Raw genomic sequence first — 19,462 nt, 5'->3', positions numbered from 1 at the left:
TTTTAAAAATACCTTTCTTTTTTTTTCTTTTTCTTTTTTCTTTTTATTGTTTTGGAGTGGATACCAGGGATTGGACTCAGGGCACTCGACTATTAAGCCATATCCCCAGCCCTATTTTGTATTTTATTTAGAGACAGGGTCTCACTGAGTTGCTAAGTGCTTCCCTTTTGCTGAGGCAGGCTTTGACCTCGTTATCCTCCTGCCTCTGCCTCCTGAGCTACTGGGATTACAGGCTAGTGCCACGGCGCCTGGTTATTTTTATGTGGTGCTGAGGCTTGAACCCAGTGCCTCACATGTGCTAGGTAAGCATTCTACCACTGAGCCACAAACCCAGCCCTCCCTTCTACTTCTGACAGGGGGTTTGTGCTGGGACTAGAAGCCAGCAGCCCATGCTAGTTACTTCTTGTCAAAAATATCTTCAGTCATTATTACTATTATCTTTTAATGGTCAAATCTAATGTTCTTTTCTTGGGTGAATTTTTTGTTTTTCTTTTCTTAGTTTTTTTTTTCTTCCTTTCCTGGACTGGGGATCAAATCCAGACCATCATGCATTCTAAGCATGTGCTCTTCCACTGAGCTACATCCCAGTGCCCAGTGATTTCTTCAGGGTTTTTGGTGATTGTTGTATTTTTTTTGTGTGTGTGTCTTTTATATGGTACTGGGGACTGTATCCAGGAGTGCTCTACCATTGAGCTACACCCCCAGCCCTTATTTGTTTATTTATTTTGAGACAAGTTTGGGCTAAATTGCCTAGGTTAGCCTTGAACTCACAATCCTCCTGACTCAGCAAGTAACACTGGGATCATAGTTGTGTGCCACCATGCTCAGCTCTTTAGTTGTTTTTAAAATTGGGAAGTACTTTCTCATCCAGAGATTCATTTGGAGAACTTATTTTTTTAAATAGGATTTTTTTTGTTGTTTGTTTGTTTTTTGGTACCAGGGATTGAACCCATGGGTGCTTACCACTGAGCCACATTTCCAGCTCTTTTTATTTTTTTTTTGATACAGAGTCTTACTAGGTTGCTTACAGTCTTGCTAAATTGCTGAGGCTGGCTTTGAACTTGTGATTCTCCTGCCTCAGACTCCTGAGTCACTCGGATTACAGGTATGCGCCACCACACACAGCAAAATGGTATTCTTTAATTTCTCTGGGATTTATTCTGTGTGGGATGCACAGTGGAGATCCAGCTTGATTTTTTCTAAATAGCTAGACAATTTATGCCACTTATTAATTCATTTATTCCCCCCATTGATTTGGAATGTCTTCTGTATCATAACTGATGAGCCCAGCCTAATTCCATTTTAAGATTGGGAGCCATCTATCTCATCATAAAGTCATGAAAAGTTAATTTCTGTTTTACTATAAATTACTGAGATTTCTAAACTTGTTTGGAATTCCTGCCCGTGCTCTGAACTCACCCATACCTGTCTCTCCTTAACCAGATAACAACCCTCTCTAAAACCTTAGTGGTGGACTCATAAATCCTGGCTTCCCTTGACTAGATAAAAACCCTTTCTGAAATCTCAACGGCGCCTCATAAATTCTGATGTTGGGATTCGAATTTACTCCCTACCTTGAAATATCATGCCATGAAGATCATTAATCTGCTATCTCCCCTTGTATTACATTTGCCAGAACCCTGTTAGTTGTAAGTTACCAAGACACCCCCTTTTTAAATTTTTGTGCTATATAAACCTTTTCTTCCCAGAGAGCTAGGCTGTCCTCAGGCCCTGAAATTTTGGCTGAGGAAATCGCTGGTCAGCTCTCTTTGTATACAAATATAAACTTGATTTGATTTGGCTTAAATTTGGAGTCAGTGGTCTTTTCTTTGCATAGTGGTTCAACAATAACATCAGATGTGTCTGTTTCTAGTGTATCTTATTCATTTTATATACATATGTGTGCTCCAAATCACATAGTTATAATTACAAAGCCTTAGAACTATAAATATTTTTATTTAAAAAAAAAGCTTTTAGGGCTGGGGTTGTGGCTCAGCGGTAGGTAGGTAGAGCTCTCGCCTAGCACATGTGAGGCACTGGGTTCCTCAGCACCACATAAAAATAAATAAACAAAATAAAGATATTGTGTCCATCTATAACGAAAAATATTATAATTTTTTTTAAAAAGGAAAATTTGGTTACTTTTTATTTGAAATTAATTTAAAGTCGTAGGATCATTTTTATATTGTGGGATTCAAATTGTGACTTATTAAAGTTGTCTTAAGTCAGTTGATAACAATTTAAGTTGGTATGTTTACACTGAAAAAATTTTTTTACTCTATTTTCTTGTAGTAATTGGCTTTGAGTTGATAATGAGTGTATGTTTATAAAGTGCATATGGTAACTTGAAATTGTGAAACAGCTTTAGATATTTTTGTTTAAGATATTTTCTTCTATAAACTATTTTTGTGCTTTTTTCTTACAAATGCCACCTCTTAGGATTATTATAGTGTGAAGATTATTCTTACAATATGTGGCATAGTGTAGATAAGTCATGTATATTTTAAAATATTATCGGTATAATTCCCAGTTTCATTATTTTACTGAAGGTGAATATTAAAACTTTTATTTTTTTTTTTTGTAGTTGGACACAACACCTTTATGCAGGGTTTCTGTTCTCATGACTAAAAGGCTCAGGGGTCACTCCAGTTGAACTGGGCTGGCTGGGCTGTGTGAAATAACCACACAAGAGACACAAATACCTTTTCCTTTGGGGTCGTAGCTGTGACCGCTCCTCTGACCTTAAGTGTCCTCAGGAAGAGAGAGAGAGAGCTCAAGAGCACATGCTGACCCCTATATTGAGGAGAAGCCATTCAAATGAGGCAAGGGGTCAGGTTTCAGGGGGCTGAGTCTAGCTTCATGATGTCCACTATCAGCAGGTTGACTGACATCTGGGTAGGCCACACCCAAGGGCACAGTAAGAGAAGGGGACACACACAAGGCACTTCCATAGAAGATTCTACCCTAAACAGGGCAAGGGGTGATATTACAAAGGAACAGGTGAGCGTAGCTTCACCCATGGGGCTGTAGCAAGACATGCCCCCCCACACACGAAAACACAGTCACTAGAACCCTAGAAGGGTGGGGCAGTCTAGCAGCTTGGGTGCCTAACACCACATTGCCCAGCAGGGGAATTAACGCAGTCACGAGGTTGGTCTCCCACACCTTTATTTATTTATTTTTATGTAGTGCGGAGGATCGAACTCAGGGCCTTGCATGTGCTAGGCGAGTGCTCTATCACTGAGCCCCTTAAAACTTTTCTTTTTTTTTTTTTTTTTTTTTTTTTTTTTTTTTTTTTTTTAAATATTTATTTATTTATCTTTAGTTTTAGGTGGATACATTAGTTTTGTTTTTATGTGGTGCCGAGGATTGAACCCAGTGCCTCATGCATGCCAGGCGTGCACTCTACCACTGAGCCACCACTCTAGCCCCCAAAACTTTTCTATTAGGAAAAAAAGTACCATAATTATAGCTTCTTTTTCAAGCATGTGACATGAACTGCATTTAGTCACATTCGCTTTTTCTTTCTTTCTTCTTTTTTTTTTTTTTTGTTGCAGTCTTGCTGCATTGCCCAGGCTGGTCTTCAACCTGGGCTCAAGAGGATCCTCCTGCCTCAGCTTCTGGAGTAGTGGGAGACTACAGGCCTGCTCACACATTAACTTTTTATTATATCTTTGTAAAGTTGGCCTTATTTCTTTGGGATAGCATCTTATTCTTTCTTTTCCATAACATTCTTGGGAAAAAAGAATGAGCAAATTAGTAGCTGGGCATGCTGGTACATGCCTGTAATCCCAGCAGCTTTAAATCTTGAGGATTGTGAATTCAAAGCTAGCCTTAGCGATCTAGGGAGGTCTTAAGCAACTTAATGAGACCCTGTCTCAAAATAAGAAATAAAAAGGGTTTGGGATATGGCTCAGTGGTTAAGCACCTCTGGGTTCAATCCTTGGTATCAAAAAAAAAAAAAAAAAAAAAGGAAGAGGAGGAGGGAGAGGAGGGGGAGGAGGGAGAGGAGGGGGAGGAGGAGAAGAAAAAGAAAAGAAGCAGCAGCAGCAAATTAACATTTAGGTTTCTACTAGGTCCTGACTGTAATGTACTTTGGAGTGTTTTCTCATTTAATTCCCGCAGCCATACCCAGACAGGTTATATAGTCCATATTTTACTTAAGGAAACTGAAGGAAGAATACAGAGAAATAACTCAGCATGACTAGCAGCTGAAAGGGGTTGAGGATTGTACCTAAATTGATGCTGCATGAGTTGAAGCCTTGTTAAACTATATTTGGGATGTGTTCAGGCCTAGTGTCTCTGGCCTCACACACGTGGCTGGCGAACCTCCATACTTTTGAGCTCTGGCTGAGGTGAAATCCAGTCCCTTCCCCTACTCCCAGCTAATTACATCAGCAGTATGCGAAGCAGGACCTACCATTGCCACGCACTCCCTTCCTCTCCCTCTAGGTGGAACTCTAAGCACTTCCCATTGGAACCACAGCTCTGCCTAGGTTCTGCCCCTTGTGTCTATTGCTCCTCAATAGCAAACACTCTTAGCAAACAATACTTTGAGTATTTCACTCCCCTAAGCTCAAAGTCCTTAACTCTAAAAAATGTTTACATTAGGGCCAGACACAGTAGCACACACCTGTAATACCAACTACTTGGGAGGCTGAAGAGGTAGGATCATAAATTCAAGGCCAGCTGGGCAACTCAGTGAGATCCTGCCTCAAAATGAAAACTAAAGCATGCTAGGGAATAGCTTGGTAGAGCACCCCAGGATTCAATCCCCAGTAAGAGGGGAAAAAAAAAAAATCTATGCTGGCAGAAGAGGGTATAGATCATTGTTAAAGCCCTTGCCTAAAATGCATAAGGCCTTGAGTTTGATACACAGTACTGCCAAAAGAAAAAAAGGGTTTATGCTATAATGGGGAAAAAAATCAAAATATAAAAATGTTTAGGGCTGGGGGTATAGCTTGGTGGTACAGCACTTGCCTAGCAAGCATGAGGCACTGGGTTCAATCCCCAGCATTACAAAAAAAGAAAACAGAAAGAAAAAAAGAAGATAGTGTAAATGATTGTTCTGTAACTAATAGAGCACTTGTTCTATTTTTTAGAATATTTATTTTTTTAGTTTTCGGCAGACACAACATTTTTATATGTATGTGGTGCTGAGGATTGAACCTGGGCCACATGCATGCCAGATGAGCGCGCCACCTCTTGAGCCACATCCCCAACCCACAGAGCACTTCTTCTATACCACACAGTAGCTGGGTGTAATGGCAAAAGGTATGTAGTTTCTTAATTATAGAATATGGGGGACTGGGTATATAGTTCACTCAGTGGAGTGCTTGCCTCACATGTATAAGGCACTGGGTTCAATCCCCAGCACCACACACACACACACACACACACACACAATATATATATAAAATATGTATATTCTAACACAGTATATATAAACAAATATATCTATATGTATATGCACACAAGTGTAGGCAAAAAAGGGTAAAAATAGCAATACTCAATATTAAGTGGTAATCTCCATCTGGTACTTACCATTTCTTTTTGTCTTGTACAGCTAGAGGAATGAGAAGTTGTGCTCCATTTATGTACAATATGTAAAAATGCATGATTCTATACAATAAATAAATAAATAAAAATTTAAAAATTTCTTTTTGCCTTTTCCAAATATACTTTAATGATAATATATAACTTTAACAATGGAAAACATTTAAAAGCTAAACATACATGGGGCTCCCAATGGTCAAAGGTGGGACAATTTGAACATTAATATATATATATATATATATTAATTATATATATATGTATAGGCATATACACTGAATTTAAAAATTCATTAATTTGCACTGATAGTAATCTTTACATTTTTTTAAAAAATTTGGTACTAGAAATTGAACTAAGGGGTGCTTTACCACTGAGCTACATCCCCAGACCTTTCTAGTTTTTATTTTGAGAAAAGGTCTTGCTAAATTGCCAAGGCTAACCTCAAATTTGAGATTCTCCTGCCTGAGCCTCCTAAGACACTGGGATTACACATGTGTGCCACTGTGCCTGGCTAGATTCTGGACTTAATTTTATTTATCTATTTATTTATTGCCATTTGAAACCAAATATTTATTTTTTTCATTAAAGGGTTTCGATAAAATTTCAAGCAAATGCAAACTAGAAGACAAGCCCAGGAATTCAAAGAGGAACAATCTTCCAGACAACAAGGAACACCAAGGCCATCTTCTTCCACTCTAGCCAAAGTACTGGTGGCCAAAATGGTGTTAATCAGTCAATGTTATACAGATAATCAAGTGTTTACCACATTATCAAAAAAATATGGAATGCTTCAAAATTTGCGTGTCATCCTTGAGCAGGGGCAATGCTTTCTTTATAGTTCCAATTTCAGTGTATGTGCTGCCAAAGCAAGCACAGATTTTAAAAGAGCTCTAAAAGGGAACTAGATATGGTGGTGCATACCTGTGATCCCAGTGATTCCGGAAGCCGAATTGGAGGATTACAAGTTTGAGGCCAGCCTCAGCAATTTAGAGGCCCTAAGCAACTTAGTGAGACTCTCTCAAAATGAAAAATAAAAAAGAGCTGGGAATGTGGCTCAGTGGATAAGTGCCCCTGGGTTCAATTCCTGGTCCAAAAAAAAAAAAAAAAGGCATCTTTGGAAAAACTGGAAACATTTAAACATGAACCACATGTTAATGAATATATTTTCTTGGGATAATATGGTTCAACAACAAATACACACACACATACATACATATAGAGGGATTCAGTAAACTTGACAAAACATTAAATGTGTTGAAATGTGAAGACTACTTAGAGTATTTTTGCAACTTTTCTGTAGGTTTAAAAATTTCCAAAATAAAATGTCAGGACTGTTAACTTGATCTGGGTGGTAGTTACAGGAGTATTAACCTATATTTAAAAAAAAACAAAACTGAAGCTGGAAGTATAGCTCAGTGGAAGAAGATGTGTGTTTGTCTACCATGCCCAAGGCCATGGGCTCCATGCCCAGCACCAGAGAAAAACAACAAAAAACTCATTAAGCTGTTACACTTAAGAGTCATACACTTTAAATATATATACCAGTACCTCACACATGTTACCTGAGCTCTCTACCTCTGAGCCACAACCCCAGCCCAGTCATACACTTTTTATACTTTATTGTGTGTATGTTAAACCTTAAAAGGTAGAAAGGAGGAAAAGCTCAAGGACTCCCATATTTGTTAGATAAAGCAGAGATTCTTTATACCACATTGCTTTTCTGATTTTTTAAAAATTTTTCTTCTTCTTTTCTTTTGTGTGTTGGGGATCAGACTCAGGCCTTGGCATATTAAGCATATGCTCTATCATTGAGCTAGCTCCCTAACCCTCTTGTTTGCTAAGAAGAAACTCAGTTCCTGTTCCTTTTGTGTATTTCACTAACAACACAGTGCCTAGAATATGCTAGGCTCCCTAGCAATATGTGTGATACATATTGAATTAATGAAATTCAGCAACACTCTTTCCCATTCCATCTCATCTCCCCCTCCTGCCATCCCTGACCACCTGTCCTAGTCTAAAAGATCTTTGCTCTCAATTTTGAAACACAATTCCTTCAGCCATTCTTCTGTGGGATTGGTGAGATGTCCTAAATTTCACTACAAAGGTAGGAAGAGGGAGGAGAGGAGAGATAAGAGAAGTTAATCAGTCAACAGTTGGACAGTTTCAGGCCAAAACAAAACAAAACAAAACATAACCTTCCTGAATAACTGTTGAAACTTTGACTCAAAACTCCCAGAAGGCGGGGCACAGTGTCCCACACTTGTAATCCCAGCAGGCCAGGAGGCAGAGGCAGGAGGATCGCCAGTTCAAAGCCAGCCTCAGCAACAGTGAGGCACTAAGCAACTCAGTGAGACCCATCTCTAAATAAAATGCAAAATAGGCCTGGGGATGTGGCTCAGTGGTTGAGTGCCTCTGAGTTCCATCTCCAGTATCCCCCATAAAGAAAAACTTCCAGAGTGCAATAGTGAACGCCTATAATCCCAGTGGTTTGGGAGGCTGAGGCAGGAGGATCACAAGTTCAAAGCCAGCCTCAGCAATTTATCCAGGCCCTCAATTTAGTGAGACCCTGTCTCTAAATAAAATACAAAAAAGGGCTGGGGATGTGGCTCAGTGGTTAAGTGCCCCTGGGTTCAATCCTTGATAACAACAACATTAAAAACCCCAAACTCCTAGAGGTGAGGAATGGTGGTGCAAGCCCGTAATTTCAGCTACTTCCAGTGACTTGGGAGACTAAGGCAGGATAACAAGTTTGAGTTCAACCTGGGCAATTTAGCAAAACCTTGTCTATTAAAAAAAAAAAAAAAAAAAAAAGCAGCCTCCTAGCCCCTGGTTTCAATCTGCACTACCTTAAGCAAACAAAATTCCCAGAGATCCACCATTAAGCTGGCACATTTTGTTGACTGTACACACTATCCTAAAACATTGACTACTTTGTTTATAGCCAATAAACCAATATATCTATAGCCAATGTAAATTCAATGCAAACAATTTAAGCTTTCTTTCCCACAAATTTTCATTATAAAATATTCTGACTTTTTAGATCCAGGAGACAGGGGCTGGGGATGTGGCTCAAGCGGTAGTGCGCTCACCTGGCATGTGTGCGGCCTGGGTTTGATCCTCAGCACCACATATCAACAAAGATGTTGTGTCAGCCGAGAACTTAAAAATAAATATTAACAATTCTCTCTCTCTCCTCTCTCACTCTCTCTTTAAAAAAAAAAAAAAAAAAAGATCCAGGAGACATATTTCCAGGTGCTACCTAGTCTTGCTGCTGGTGACTGTCTCAGGATGGAAGTTTTCTTCTGGCTACCATAAACCTTTTATTTCAGGAATCTCTTGGTCTTGAACTTGGTTTAACAGGTGGAAGCCACTGCTGTGAAGAACCCTTACCCAAATTTTCTGAGCTCTCATCTATATCATCTGTTAAGTCCTCACAACGAACTATGAGGTTGGTTAAGAAACAGGATCACAATCATGGCGTGTGGGCCACGCCTGTAATCCCACAGATTTAGGAGGTTGAGGCAGGAGGATTGCAGGTCTCAAAATTTAAAAAGCTAGTGATGTAGCTCAGTGATAAAGCTCCCGTCCCTGGGTTTACTCTACAATACCAACAACAACAACAACAAACACCAAAAATGGGAATCACAGATAGTGCCTTTGGTCACTGTTATTATATAGAGGACCCAGGATTAGAATTTATGGTTTACTCAGGATCTGTTCCTTTGAAAACTATGGCCATGTTGTTCTCTCTCTTGTCTGACCACAAGATAAAATTTCAAATTGTGCTGAGGTCGCATTAACTTCTTACCGAGTGCTCCTACAAGACTTTGTAATACATACTGTGAGCAACTAGGAAACAATAATTATTATATTAGTATTCCCGTGTGTTGGTAGTGGGAGGCACTCACTAGAAACTGGTTTACTGAATGTAACCAATTTAGAATTGGACATATGATGCCCAGATCCTAAGAGGCGCTGTCCCCGTACAAGGAGCAGCTTAATCCGTGTGACTAAGACCAAAAGCCTCCTTCGCACCCGAAGGTGGACCAGCTCCACCCGCGGCGCATGCGCAGTGCTCGCTGGCTGGCCCCGCCCCGTTTTAGCCGGATTCCCGCCTCTGTCCAGGTAGGAGGCGGTATGCTGGGGAAGAGCGTCACCTGAGGGTAGGGCGAGAGGGAGAATCTTCGTTCTTGGGTCCCCATTGTTGGCGAACCCTAACTTTTGATAGAACCCGGGGTTGCTCCTGCGGCTGCCCCTTCCGGGGTGGGGAAAAGTTCCAGGGTCTGGGGGCTGCCGAGACGCTGGCGCGCCCTCTTTATACTGTCAGTCTCTCCTGCTGCTGCACCCGGCCCGGTGGTTCCCAGTCCCGGAGTCGGGTGTCCTGGGTAGCTTGAGGACACTGGAGCTGGGCAGGTGCCGACAGCCCGCCGCCTCTGCCCTCCCCGTCCTCGCCGCTTGGCGCCCCTGCCAGGCCGATCTTCTGACTGCCAGAGCTAGGGGCCTCCGGAGACTACGTGCGGCCGCCAGCTCAGCTCGCGCCCACGCCTTCTGCTCCACTAGCCGCCTTAGCTGAGCGGAAAAGCCGGGACACATTGCCTGCCCGGGAGACAGGGCGCTCCAGTACCCCACCCCGGAGCTTGGCGGTGCATCTTTCCGCCCACAGGCCGCTAAGATCCCCTGCAAATCCCAGCCAGACGGAAGCCCGAACTGACGTTGCAGGGTAATGGGGACCCATCAAGACCTCAGTCCTCAGTGGGGTTTTCTGCGTGACGCTGTGGGGCGAACTAGAGGGATTCTTCTGCTTGAAATACTGCAACTACAGGAGTCCCCTATTATCCATGCTCTTGCTTTTCATTTTGCAGTTAACTGAAGTCAGCCGCAGTGGGAAAATATTAAATGGAAAATTCAGAAACAATTCATAAGTTTTAAGTTTTTATTCTAGTATATTGTTAGAATTATTTTATTTTTGTTAATATCTTACTGCATCTAACAAATTAAACTTTATCATAGATATATCTAAGAAAGAGGGGAGGGGAGTGTCTAGGAATGTATCCCCTGAGGATAATGGGGGGACTATTGTGTTAGGACACAGTTGGGCCCCATTGTGTGCTAAGCATTGGGTGAGGTGTGCTCTAGAAGACTTGAAAGTGGGGTTCTTGGGGGTATGTCTGATTGGAGGAGAAGAGAGAGAAAGCAGAAACTAATTTAGCACCTATTGCAGTGCTTGGCAACCAGTAAGCCCTCACTGAATCATTCTGATGGAGGGAGCAGGGGTATAGAGGGCGGTTCTGTTCATCCTGCCCCTGACTCCCTTGGGTTCCTGCAGACAAAAGTAATTAGGTTGAGCCTTTAATCACAGCTGGTTGCACAGGCAAGCTGACAAGGAAAAGGAGGGAAAGACAGAAATTCTGAGGACACAGGGTGCTGGGTTGGCTCACAGGCATGCCTCCCTCTGGGACCCTCCCACTCCGGCAGTTTGGGACTCAGTAATCTGTTTTCTTGTCTCCCTCAGGACACTGGGTTCCCTAGGAGCCGCCTCAGGCTTAATGATTGTCCAGAAGGCAGCTATAAAGGGAGCCTAGGAGGCTGGGTGGAGGAGGGAGCAGAAAAAAACCAACTCAGCAAATCTGAGCACTGAGAGCTACAAGTAGGAGCTGTGGTAAGAGGCTGCGTCCTGGCCTGCAGGGACTGCTCTTTTCTACCATGGCACCCCAAAGCTATGGCTATTACCGCACTGTGATCTTCTCAGCCATGTTTGGGGGCTACAGCCTATACTACTTCAACCGCAAGACCTTCTCCTTTGTCATGCCATCATTGGTGGAAGAGATCCCTCTGGACAAGGATGATTTGGGTGAGCCCTGGAAGGACAGGGTGGTGGGCTGGGAACACAAAACCAACAGGGCACATAATTAGTGACAGTGCAACATGTACAGGCTTGAATGGAGTGTGTGTGTGTGTGGGTGTTCTGCACAGCAGGGCTGGGGGCAGTGGGCATGTGCCAGATGAAAGGACTCTGAGGTCTGTGTACATAGTGTGGGTAAAGGACTGAAGAGGGCAGACCAACTGGTATATGAGTGCCTGTAACGCAAATGTGCCCTCAGAGGCACTGTTTGAGTGTTTGGGGGTTCTAAGCAAGGTTTCCACACCTGTGTGGATGCAGAAGTTGCAGCTTGAGTTCTGGCTACTGATACTGAGCACTGGGAAGTTGGCTCAGTGATTTCCTGTGGCCTGGCATGTAGCAAGGTTCCTGACTCTAATCCTGAACCCATCATCCAGTGTTCAGAGGTGGGGCAACACAACTGCTAGAGGACTTAGGTTAGCATTTGGGTCAGGTGGGAAATCAGGCATATGCAGACCCCTGGGAGGGGAGATGCTTCCTTCTTGTTCCCTGACAGCTGCAGCTAGAACTCTACAAGAGGCTGAGAAGTCATGGGTCAGCCTGGGGCTAGTGATATTGGTTGGGCAGGCAGAAGAGGTAGCAGACACAGCTGTCTCCTTGAGTGTCAAGATCACAGAGCAGTTCCTCCTGTTCCTCTGGGAAAGAACCTGACACCCTGCTGGGCACCTCTATACACCTGACCCCATGCCTTCCTCCATCCCTCCTGTGCCTCTGCTCTGCCCTAACCCCCCAGGTGTCCTGCTCCCTGCTCCCCTCCGCTGCAGGGCTCATCACCAGCAGCCAGTCAGCAGCCTATGCCATCAGCAAGTTTGTGAGTGGGGTGCTGTCCGACCAGATGAGTGCTCGCTGGCTTTTCTCCTCTGGGCTGCTCCTGGTTGGCCTGGTCAACGTAGTCTTTTCCTGGAGCTCCACAGTACCTGTCTTTGCTGCACTCTGGTTCCTTAATGGCCTGGCACAGGGGCTGGGTTGGCCCCCTTGTGGGAAGATCCTACGGAAGGTGAGTGCTTCCACTGAGCCTGAGTGGACTGGCATAAAGGATCCTAAAGGGCATATGGGAACACCCCTTCGCCCCTAACCCATGGCAGATTCCTCAGGAGTTCCCAGCCAGCTCTTCTTGCTTGTCAAGATATTTTAGGAGATTGGTGGGATCAGGTGGCAGATGAAGGAATTGGCCCTGCCAAGCAGAAGCACCCTCTCCCTCATCCCTGTAATATGAGCTTCTGGGCCTGCCCCACCTGAGTCCCACCATCAACATGAGCTATAGGTCAGGCACCTATTCTGCCCTCCTCTGCCTCACAGTGGTTTGAGCCATCTCAGTTTGGCACTTGGTGGGCCATCCTGTCAACCAGCATGAACCTGGCTGGAGGGCTGGGCCCTATCCTGGCAACCATCCTCGCCCAGAGCTACAGCTGGCGCAGCACACTGGCCCTGTCTGGGGTACTGTGTGTGGTTGTCTCCTTCCTCTGTCTCCTGCTCATCCACAATGAACCTGCTGATGTTGGCCTCCGTAACCTGGACCCTACCCCCTCCAAGGGCAAGAAGGGTGAGCCTGCACCCACCCAAGCCAACCACTGGGCACCTTTATTCACCATTCACTTGGCAGAACTTTGTGAGGACTAGTCTTAGGCCTCATCCTGTGCTAGCCAATAGAGTAGGGAATGGGTGGCAATGGAGGTTTGGTGGGGAATAACTAAAACTCTGCCCGGAGAGGCAGAGTCAACAGATACTATAACTCATTAATTCTGGTACTTCTGCACAACACCACAGCTTTCCCTATCTTGGTTAGTATCCTCAGTTTAAGTGGTTTGGGTGCCTTCCTCCATCTGCCACAATCCTCAGTTTCTCTTTCATTTGTTGAGACTTGCAATGGAGTCAGGGACAGAACAGCAGGGGCTTAAAGGGAATACCATTCACTAATTCTGTGGTACCCATGGACTCTGCTCCTGTGGCTGGTTAATGAGTGGTGGTGGTGCAGTGGGGCCAAGACAGCAGGAGCAGAGCCTGAGGCCTGGCTTCTTCCCATCTTTAGGCTCCTCGAAGGAGGAGAGTACCCTACAGGAGCTGCTGCTATCCCCCTATCTGTGGGTGCTCTCCACAGGCTACCTTGTGGTATTTGGAGTAAAGACCTGCTGTACAGACTGGGGCCAGTTCTTCCTTATTCAGGAGAAAGGACAGTCCGCCCTTGTGGGTAAGATGAGCGTTGCGATGGGGATGGGCATTCAGGAGCAGGAACCAATGCAGAAGACGGGAAATCTAGGCTCTACTTGCCTTTACCCTCTTTATTCTTTCCCTGAGGCTGGGCACCACTTTGGCAGCTATGGTTGATAACTCCTCAGGGGCTCTTTATGTACCCTCTGGGTTAAGCCATTATAGTATAAGTGTGTAACACCTTTCCACCCCTGTTTTTCCACAACTTTCCCTATAGGTAGCTCCTATGTGAGTGCCCTGGAGGTTGGGGGCCTTGTAGGCAGCATTGCAGCTGGCTACCTGTCAGACAGGGCAATGGCGAAGGTGAGTGGGCAGAAGGGACAGGAAGAAGGGTCCTTTTGAGTCTTCCCTGTGTGGCTGGGATAGGATGCCCTGGGATACAGGCTGTCTGGCATATGCTGGTTTGGGATGGGTAAAAATGATTCCAGGTTATCCTTCTCTAGGGATGTGGAGATAAGGCTGAAGGGAAAAGGGTTTTAATTGATGCCAGAGAACTGGAATCTTTCAGTCTAGCTATAGGCTTCTCCACTGCTACAGGAAAACTGGGGGCAGGGGTGGACTGGGTGCAGCTTCCCAGCACGTGTCCTGTGCCTGCCCAACGGTGGAGGAAGGGATGGAATTTGGCCTCAGAACATAAATGAGCAAGTCCTAGGGCCTCTCAGAGCTGCCTGAGGCCAAGAACTGTGATGGTATTGCCAAAGAGCTGCCAGCAGAGGCCTTGTTGTGTCAGAGTCCAGGATGGGGGTGCTCTGCCCTGCTTTGAGGGCCTGACATCACTGGGACTGTATCCACAGGCGGGGCTATCTGTCTACGGGAACCCTCGCCACAGCCTGTTGCTGTTCATGATGGCTGGCATGACAGTGTCAATGTACCTCTTCCGGGTTACAGTGACCAGTGACTCCCCCAAGGTAAATGGGGGGAGAGATGGGTGGAGCCAGGGTACAAGGAGAGAAAGCTCTCTCCCTCTCTCTGGCTCCAGCAGGGGCCAACCCTCTCTCTGCTTCTGATTTTCATTTTCAGTTCTGTTTATACCTCAGTTCTCTTCTGTACTTTGGTTCCCCTCCTCCACTCTGGGCCTGGTTTTCTTCTGCTTCTAGGATGTTGCTTTCTGGACTCCGGCTCTCCACCCTCTTGCTGAGCTCACAGGCTTTACAGAGCATGAGGTGCCTTAAGATATCTGTTTTTTTTTTTCTCCTGGTCTGTCTCGCCTTTGTCCTGTCCCTCTGCCTTGCCCCTTACCAATCCAGCTCGCATAAATTCTGAAAAAGTCAGCATTCTAACTTGGAGGGATGACTTCTGTTCCACTTTCCTTTACCCACCTAAGCTCTTAGGTTTGCTTAGTATGGCATCTGTCACTCTGGCTCTGTATTATCAGTTGTACTGGAGAGTATGTGAGGAGGGTCACTTACTGACCCTTCATACTGCTTGTTCCTGAGAGTCAAGCATTTTGTCTGCCTTCTGGCAGGGGTGGGCAGGTAGTTAGGCAGCTTTCTGACTCATGCACTCCACTCTACCCTTGCAGATCTGGATCCTGGTATTGGGAGCTGTTTTTGGTTTCTCCTCTTATGGTCCTATTGCTTTGTTTGGAGTCATAGCCAATGAGAGTGCCCCTCCCAATTTGTGTGGCACCTCTCATGCTATTGTGGGACTCATGGCCAATGGTAAGTGATACCTTCTAGAATATATCTGCCTTGCCCCTGCTGTGCCTTGCACACAGGCCTGCTAGAGACAGGAGGCAGCCTACAGACTTTTCCCTCCTCTCTAACAGTGGGCGGCTTTCTGGCTGGGCTACCATTCAGCACCATTGCCAAGCACTACAGTTGGAGCACAGCCTTCTGGGTAGCTGAAATGATTTGTACAGCCAGCACAGCTGTGTTCTTCCTGCTCCGAAACATCCGCACCAAGATGGGCCGAGTGCCCAAGAAGGCTGAGTGAAGACTGCAGGCTCTGGAGTACCCTCTCACCTACGGTCTCCCTTTGCACACAGTGGGGTGCAGAAAGGAAGTGTTCCCTCTGGCTAGCACTCAAGCTTTGATGTTCTGTTTCAGCGCCTTCTCACACTCAGGTGGCACTGGAAGATAATCTTTGTTCTTGGGACTCCTTAGCTCCTATTTCCTGCTTTCAGAGGAATAGGAAACTCCTGCAGTCAGGGTATGTACTGTACCCTTCTTCTCCTGGGCCCTATCCTACCTATTCCCACCTACCTATTCCCTGCAGCTGCAAGGCACCAATAACCTGTGACTTCTCTGCCCTAAGGCCTCTCAGCAGTGGTCAGTAGCTATTACCAATACCTCAAGTCCCCAGTGGAAGAGAGAAGGCCACCATTCTTATCAACAGCTTGAGTACAGTACAGGGTATGGATGGAAGGAGAAGGTGACTTGTAGATTAAAACTAGATTTGATACTAAAGAGTTAACTCATTCTTTCAAAAGGGCTAATAATAAAGCTAGAGATGGTTTTCCTTGGAAAATTACTCATCAGTATGTGCTCTTTCCATCCCAAAGGGAAAGATGTTAATTTCCTTGGAGTGGGAATGCTGAAGCACAGATGGATACCATTAAGCTGATGTGTCTGATGCCTTCAGTTGGAACACTGTGTAATTTAATAATCATTTTAGAGATGAAGCTGGTGGTTGAAGGCAGGCTATATACCTTGATGGAAGGGGACAGTATGACAGTGTTTCACTGATAGTTCTGGGATTAGAATTAGGGCTCATGATTCAAGGTGTTGTATTCAACATGTTTTAATTTCTGCCAAAATATAGTATTTCAACTTCCCAGAATTCCTTTACCATTTGTGTCTCCTTTCGCCCTTCCCACAAGACCAAGGACAGCAAACACTGGATCAAAGGAATGTTTTATTATAGCATTCATGGGCCTACCTCCTCCATAAATAAATCTGTACAGAGTTGGGAAGTAGGACCATGACATCTACAGAAAAGAAGAAAGCATACCATTAAAGCTCAGGGATCAGGACAAGATATCAGTATCCTTCCATTTTCAAGTACACTAACAAGGCTGCTGGGATCTCCAATGGAGTGGAAACAATAGAACCCATGCTGCACGATCTCTCAGAATTTGGGAGTCCACTGTAGATTTAATCTATGACCCAGGTCCAAAAGTCCCAGCTTTCTCTGCCACTTCCAAAGCTAGCTTCAGGTTCTGGTCAAACAGCTCACACCTAGGTCAGACCCAGGAAACACAAATAAGAAAACACTGTGAAGCTCTTTCCCCACTTCAGATATAGAAGCAGAATCAGTGAAAACTCTACCTGCAGGACATGAACCCAAGGAAAACTTGGATTTTCAAAAGGCTAGTTACTGTTGTCTTATTTAAAAGTAATATTTTGCTATACTTCAAAAGACTTTGGGTAGAGCACAAGGCTTTGACCAGTATCTGGCGAGTGAGGTCACTTACCTGATGGGCATTTCCAGGGAGTAGAATGGATTCTTGAGTGCAAAATCTGAGTAAATTTCATAAATTTTTCGAAGAAGAGAATCTATTCCAGCTTGCCTAGGATCTGCCAGCACCACAAACTTGATCCCTGGAGAGAAACCAGGAATGGTTACCCAAGGGTAGAGAACATAGCAATCATCATTCTATATTTTTACAGCACTTTTAATTTTTATAAACTACTGTCACAAGCCCACTTTATTATTGTTGCCACAAAAAGCAGAAAAGGCAAAATTGTGCATCTATAGAAGGGACCAGAGAATGTGACTTTATTATGTCACCAGGTAAATGAGAGACCAAGATTTGAGGTCAAGTTCTGCCATTTCCTTCCAGTCTTGGAATCCTTCTAGAGAAACAGTGTCATGCAGAGGACAAACTGTATTAAGTGAGTGAAGGAATGGCATGATCCAAAGACCATTTTCATTTGATTTTTATATTTAATTTTGGGACAATACACCTTCCAAAATGGGTGTAACATGACATTCAGGTGATTTATCTGAACCAGGGCTGAGCATGCCAGATGATGTAAACAAAATAAGCCTCAGATTACATATTGGCTTTGGATTCTCAGAACTAATACATAGATGTATGTGTACCACTGTCCCCGGAAAACTGAACACCACCCTTATCCTTGCTTACCAAAGCTGTCTTTGATCAATCCCTTGGCCCTGCCTGTCCCATCTATCCGACTGGACTATCTGGAGACACATACCTGTTAGTGTCTGGAAGCAGTGCAGTTTGAAAGTGTCTGTCTCCAGCATCTCAATGCCTGAGCTTCCCTGTTCCGGAGACAGCTGGGAGCCAATGGCAAAAAGCCTATATGCAAAGGAGGCAAAGTTGGGAATCCCCCCAAGGCTGTGAGGGAGGAGTGCTTCTCAAACTTTATATGCTGAGGAGTTCACTTTACAGCTCAGGAGAAGTGCCTGGCAGCAGTGTCAAAATTTCTTTTAAGTTAATTTGTCTTCTGCGAATATTTTATTGTTTCCTTGCTCACATTGGGGACTTAACCCAGGGGTGTTCTCCACTGAACAACACTCCCAGTCCTTTTTTATTTTTGAGACAGGACATCACCAAGTTGCTGAGGCTGGTCTGGAACCTGCAATCTTCTTGCCTCAGCCTCCCTAGCAGCATAGTGCACACAAGCATGTGCACCATGCCCAACTTACACTACATATTGTACTATAAACACATTGAAAACTGCGGGTAAAAGAAACACTGGGGAATATGTGCATACTTGCTTAGCTGGTGGGTAGGCCCAAGTCAGCTCATTTCATACAGCTAAGAGCAAGATTTTTAAAGGTAATTTAATTCAATTGCCTTACAAATGAGGAAACAGGCTTACAAAAGAGAAACTTAGGCAAGGTCACATCACTATATTATATAAAACCTAGACATACTGGATCAGTTTCCTTTTCATAACCTGTGACTTATGAGGAGGAGGTATAGAAAGATTAGCACTGCTGTCCAGAAGTGCCCACAGAACCACACTACAGCAGCCAGTGGACAGCTAGATGCAGGCCAACCCACTAGGAAGGGTTGAGGTAACTTACGAGTGGAACATGGAGGCCAGCATAAGCTTCTCATTGGAGGTGAGGCGGGGCCGACCGAACCGAATGGACACCGGGTAATTAGCAGGGTTACCCAGATACTCCAGCACCTCTTTCCCGTCGCCCGTGAACTTGCCGTTCACGTCTATGCCATTGATGGCCAGCACTGCGTGGCCCACTGCAGAGTTGAGGCTAAGCGTCAGCGAAGCTCCAAGCCAGGGATCCCACCAGGGCCCAGGCGCACCCCAAACCCCATCCCGCATCTCCACACCTGCCCATTTCCGGAGAACCGGGCCCCGCCCCCCCAGCCCGCGACTAGCCCACCCCGGATGCCATCGCGCTGTCCGAAGGCAACCAGCACACGCTCGTCATGTAGCTTGAGCAGCAGATCCAGCGGGTAACTGAACGTTTTCTCAGCCTCAGCCCGGGGCGCGTAGCTATCCAACTGGTAAATGAGGCCACCAGCTTTATTCACCACATACACGCTAAAAATCGCCATTGCAGCCTCTGCCTCTTAAAAATTGGGTCCGGTTACTTCTCGAAGTCCCGCCCCGGAACTGCCGTCACAGCACCTGCCCCGGCCAGCACCAGCTTTCTCCTCCTAACCCCCAGCTTGCTACTTGCGGCGCTTGCGCACTCGGGGCTACACGCCTGGGCCTAGCAGTACTGCTGTGCTTCTCGGTGTCTGGATAGCGCTTTGCTTCATAACTAGCGGCAGTCCAACAAGCAAGGGGCAGTATCTAGAGTGCGCGGCTCAGGCACCGGCGTTCATTTCCCTCATCCCGCCTTTGGCGAAAGGGAAAG

At 45.1% G+C, this 19,462-nt stretch overlaps 2 protein-coding genes and 1 pseudogene across 7 annotated transcripts; 1 reads left to right on the top strand and 2 right to left on the bottom strand.

The window, feature by feature from the left end:
* Positions 1–6,327: 6,327 nt before the first annotated feature.
* Positions 6,328–6,427, bottom strand: LOC120890098 (U6 spliceosomal RNA; annotated as a pseudogene).
* A 3,161-nt stretch (positions 6,428–9,588) lies between these two features.
* Positions 9,589–16,441, top strand: Slc37a4 (solute carrier family 37 member 4). 6 transcript variants are annotated; one of them, XM_005328348.5, is made up of 10 exons: positions 9,589–9,678; positions 11,066–11,404; positions 12,217–12,449; positions 12,752–12,995; positions 13,482–13,640; positions 13,878–13,963; positions 14,455–14,568; positions 14,758–14,823; positions 15,183–15,321; positions 15,429–16,441. In XM_005328348.5, the coding sequence occupies exons 2-10, from the start codon at positions 11,257–11,259 to the stop codon at positions 15,593–15,595; spliced, it is 1,356 nt and encodes a 451-aa protein (XP_005328405.1). In that variant the 5' UTR covers positions 9,589–9,678; positions 11,066–11,256; the 3' UTR covers positions 15,596–16,441. The 6 variants fall into 6 exon arrangements, with proteins under 6 accessions (XP_005328405.1, XP_021584144.1, XP_013215459.1 ...); XM_021728469.3 differs by having other exon boundaries at positions 9,665–9,716; XM_013360005.4 differs by lacking the exon at positions 9,589–9,678 and adding an exon at positions 9,685–10,273.
* Positions 16,442–16,498: 57 nt separating this feature from the next.
* Positions 16,499–19,439, bottom strand: Trappc4 (trafficking protein particle complex subunit 4). Its single transcript, XM_005328345.5, has 5 exons — positions 18,983–19,439; positions 18,662–18,836; positions 17,824–17,927; positions 17,076–17,202; positions 16,499–16,839 (listed from the first exon to the last, which is right to left on the bottom strand). Exons 1-5 carry the CDS (start codon positions 19,155–19,157, stop codon positions 16,761–16,763), a joined length of 660 nt encoding a protein of 219 aa, XP_005328402.1. The 5' UTR covers positions 19,158–19,439; the 3' UTR covers positions 16,499–16,760.
* Between the last annotated feature and the right edge of the window lie 23 nt (positions 19,440–19,462).

The sequence above is a fragment of the Ictidomys tridecemlineatus genome, chromosome 4 (assembly GCF_052094955.1).
Source record: "Ictidomys tridecemlineatus isolate mIctTri1 chromosome 4, mIctTri1.hap1, whole genome shotgun sequence".
Classification (NCBI taxonomy): Eukaryota; Metazoa; Chordata; class Mammalia; order Rodentia; family Sciuridae; genus Ictidomys; species Ictidomys tridecemlineatus.
Note: the sequence above shows the minus strand (reverse complement) of the source record. Positions and strands in the feature narration are given on the sequence as shown.

Excerpts from the sequence above, each read along its gene's own strand:
- Slc37a4 (XM_005328348.5), top strand. The coding sequence starts at position 11,257 with ATGGCACCCCAAAGCTATGGCTATTACCGCACTGTGATCTTCTCAGCC. Across the intron at positions 11,405-12,216 it reads TCTGGACAAGGATGATTTGG|GGCTCATCACCAGCAGCCAG; the intron begins GTGAGCCCTGGA and ends CCTCCGCTGCAG. Across the intron at positions 13,964-14,454 it reads CAGACAGGGCAATGGCGAAG|GCGGGGCTATCTGTCTACGG; the intron begins GTGAGTGGGCAG and ends CTGTATCCACAG.
- Trappc4 (XM_005328345.5), bottom strand. The coding sequence starts at position 19,157 with ATGGCGATTTTTAGCGTGTATGTGGTGAATAAAGCTGGTGGCCTCATT. Across the intron at positions 18,837-18,982 it reads ACAGCGCGATGGCATCCGGG|TGGGCCACGCAGTGCTGGCC; the intron begins GTGGGCTAGTCG and ends TCAACTCTGCAG. Across the intron at positions 17,203-17,823 it reads CTGCTTCCAGACACTAACAG|GGATCAAGTTTGTGGTGCTG; the intron begins GTATGTGTCTCC and ends GTTTCTCTCCAG.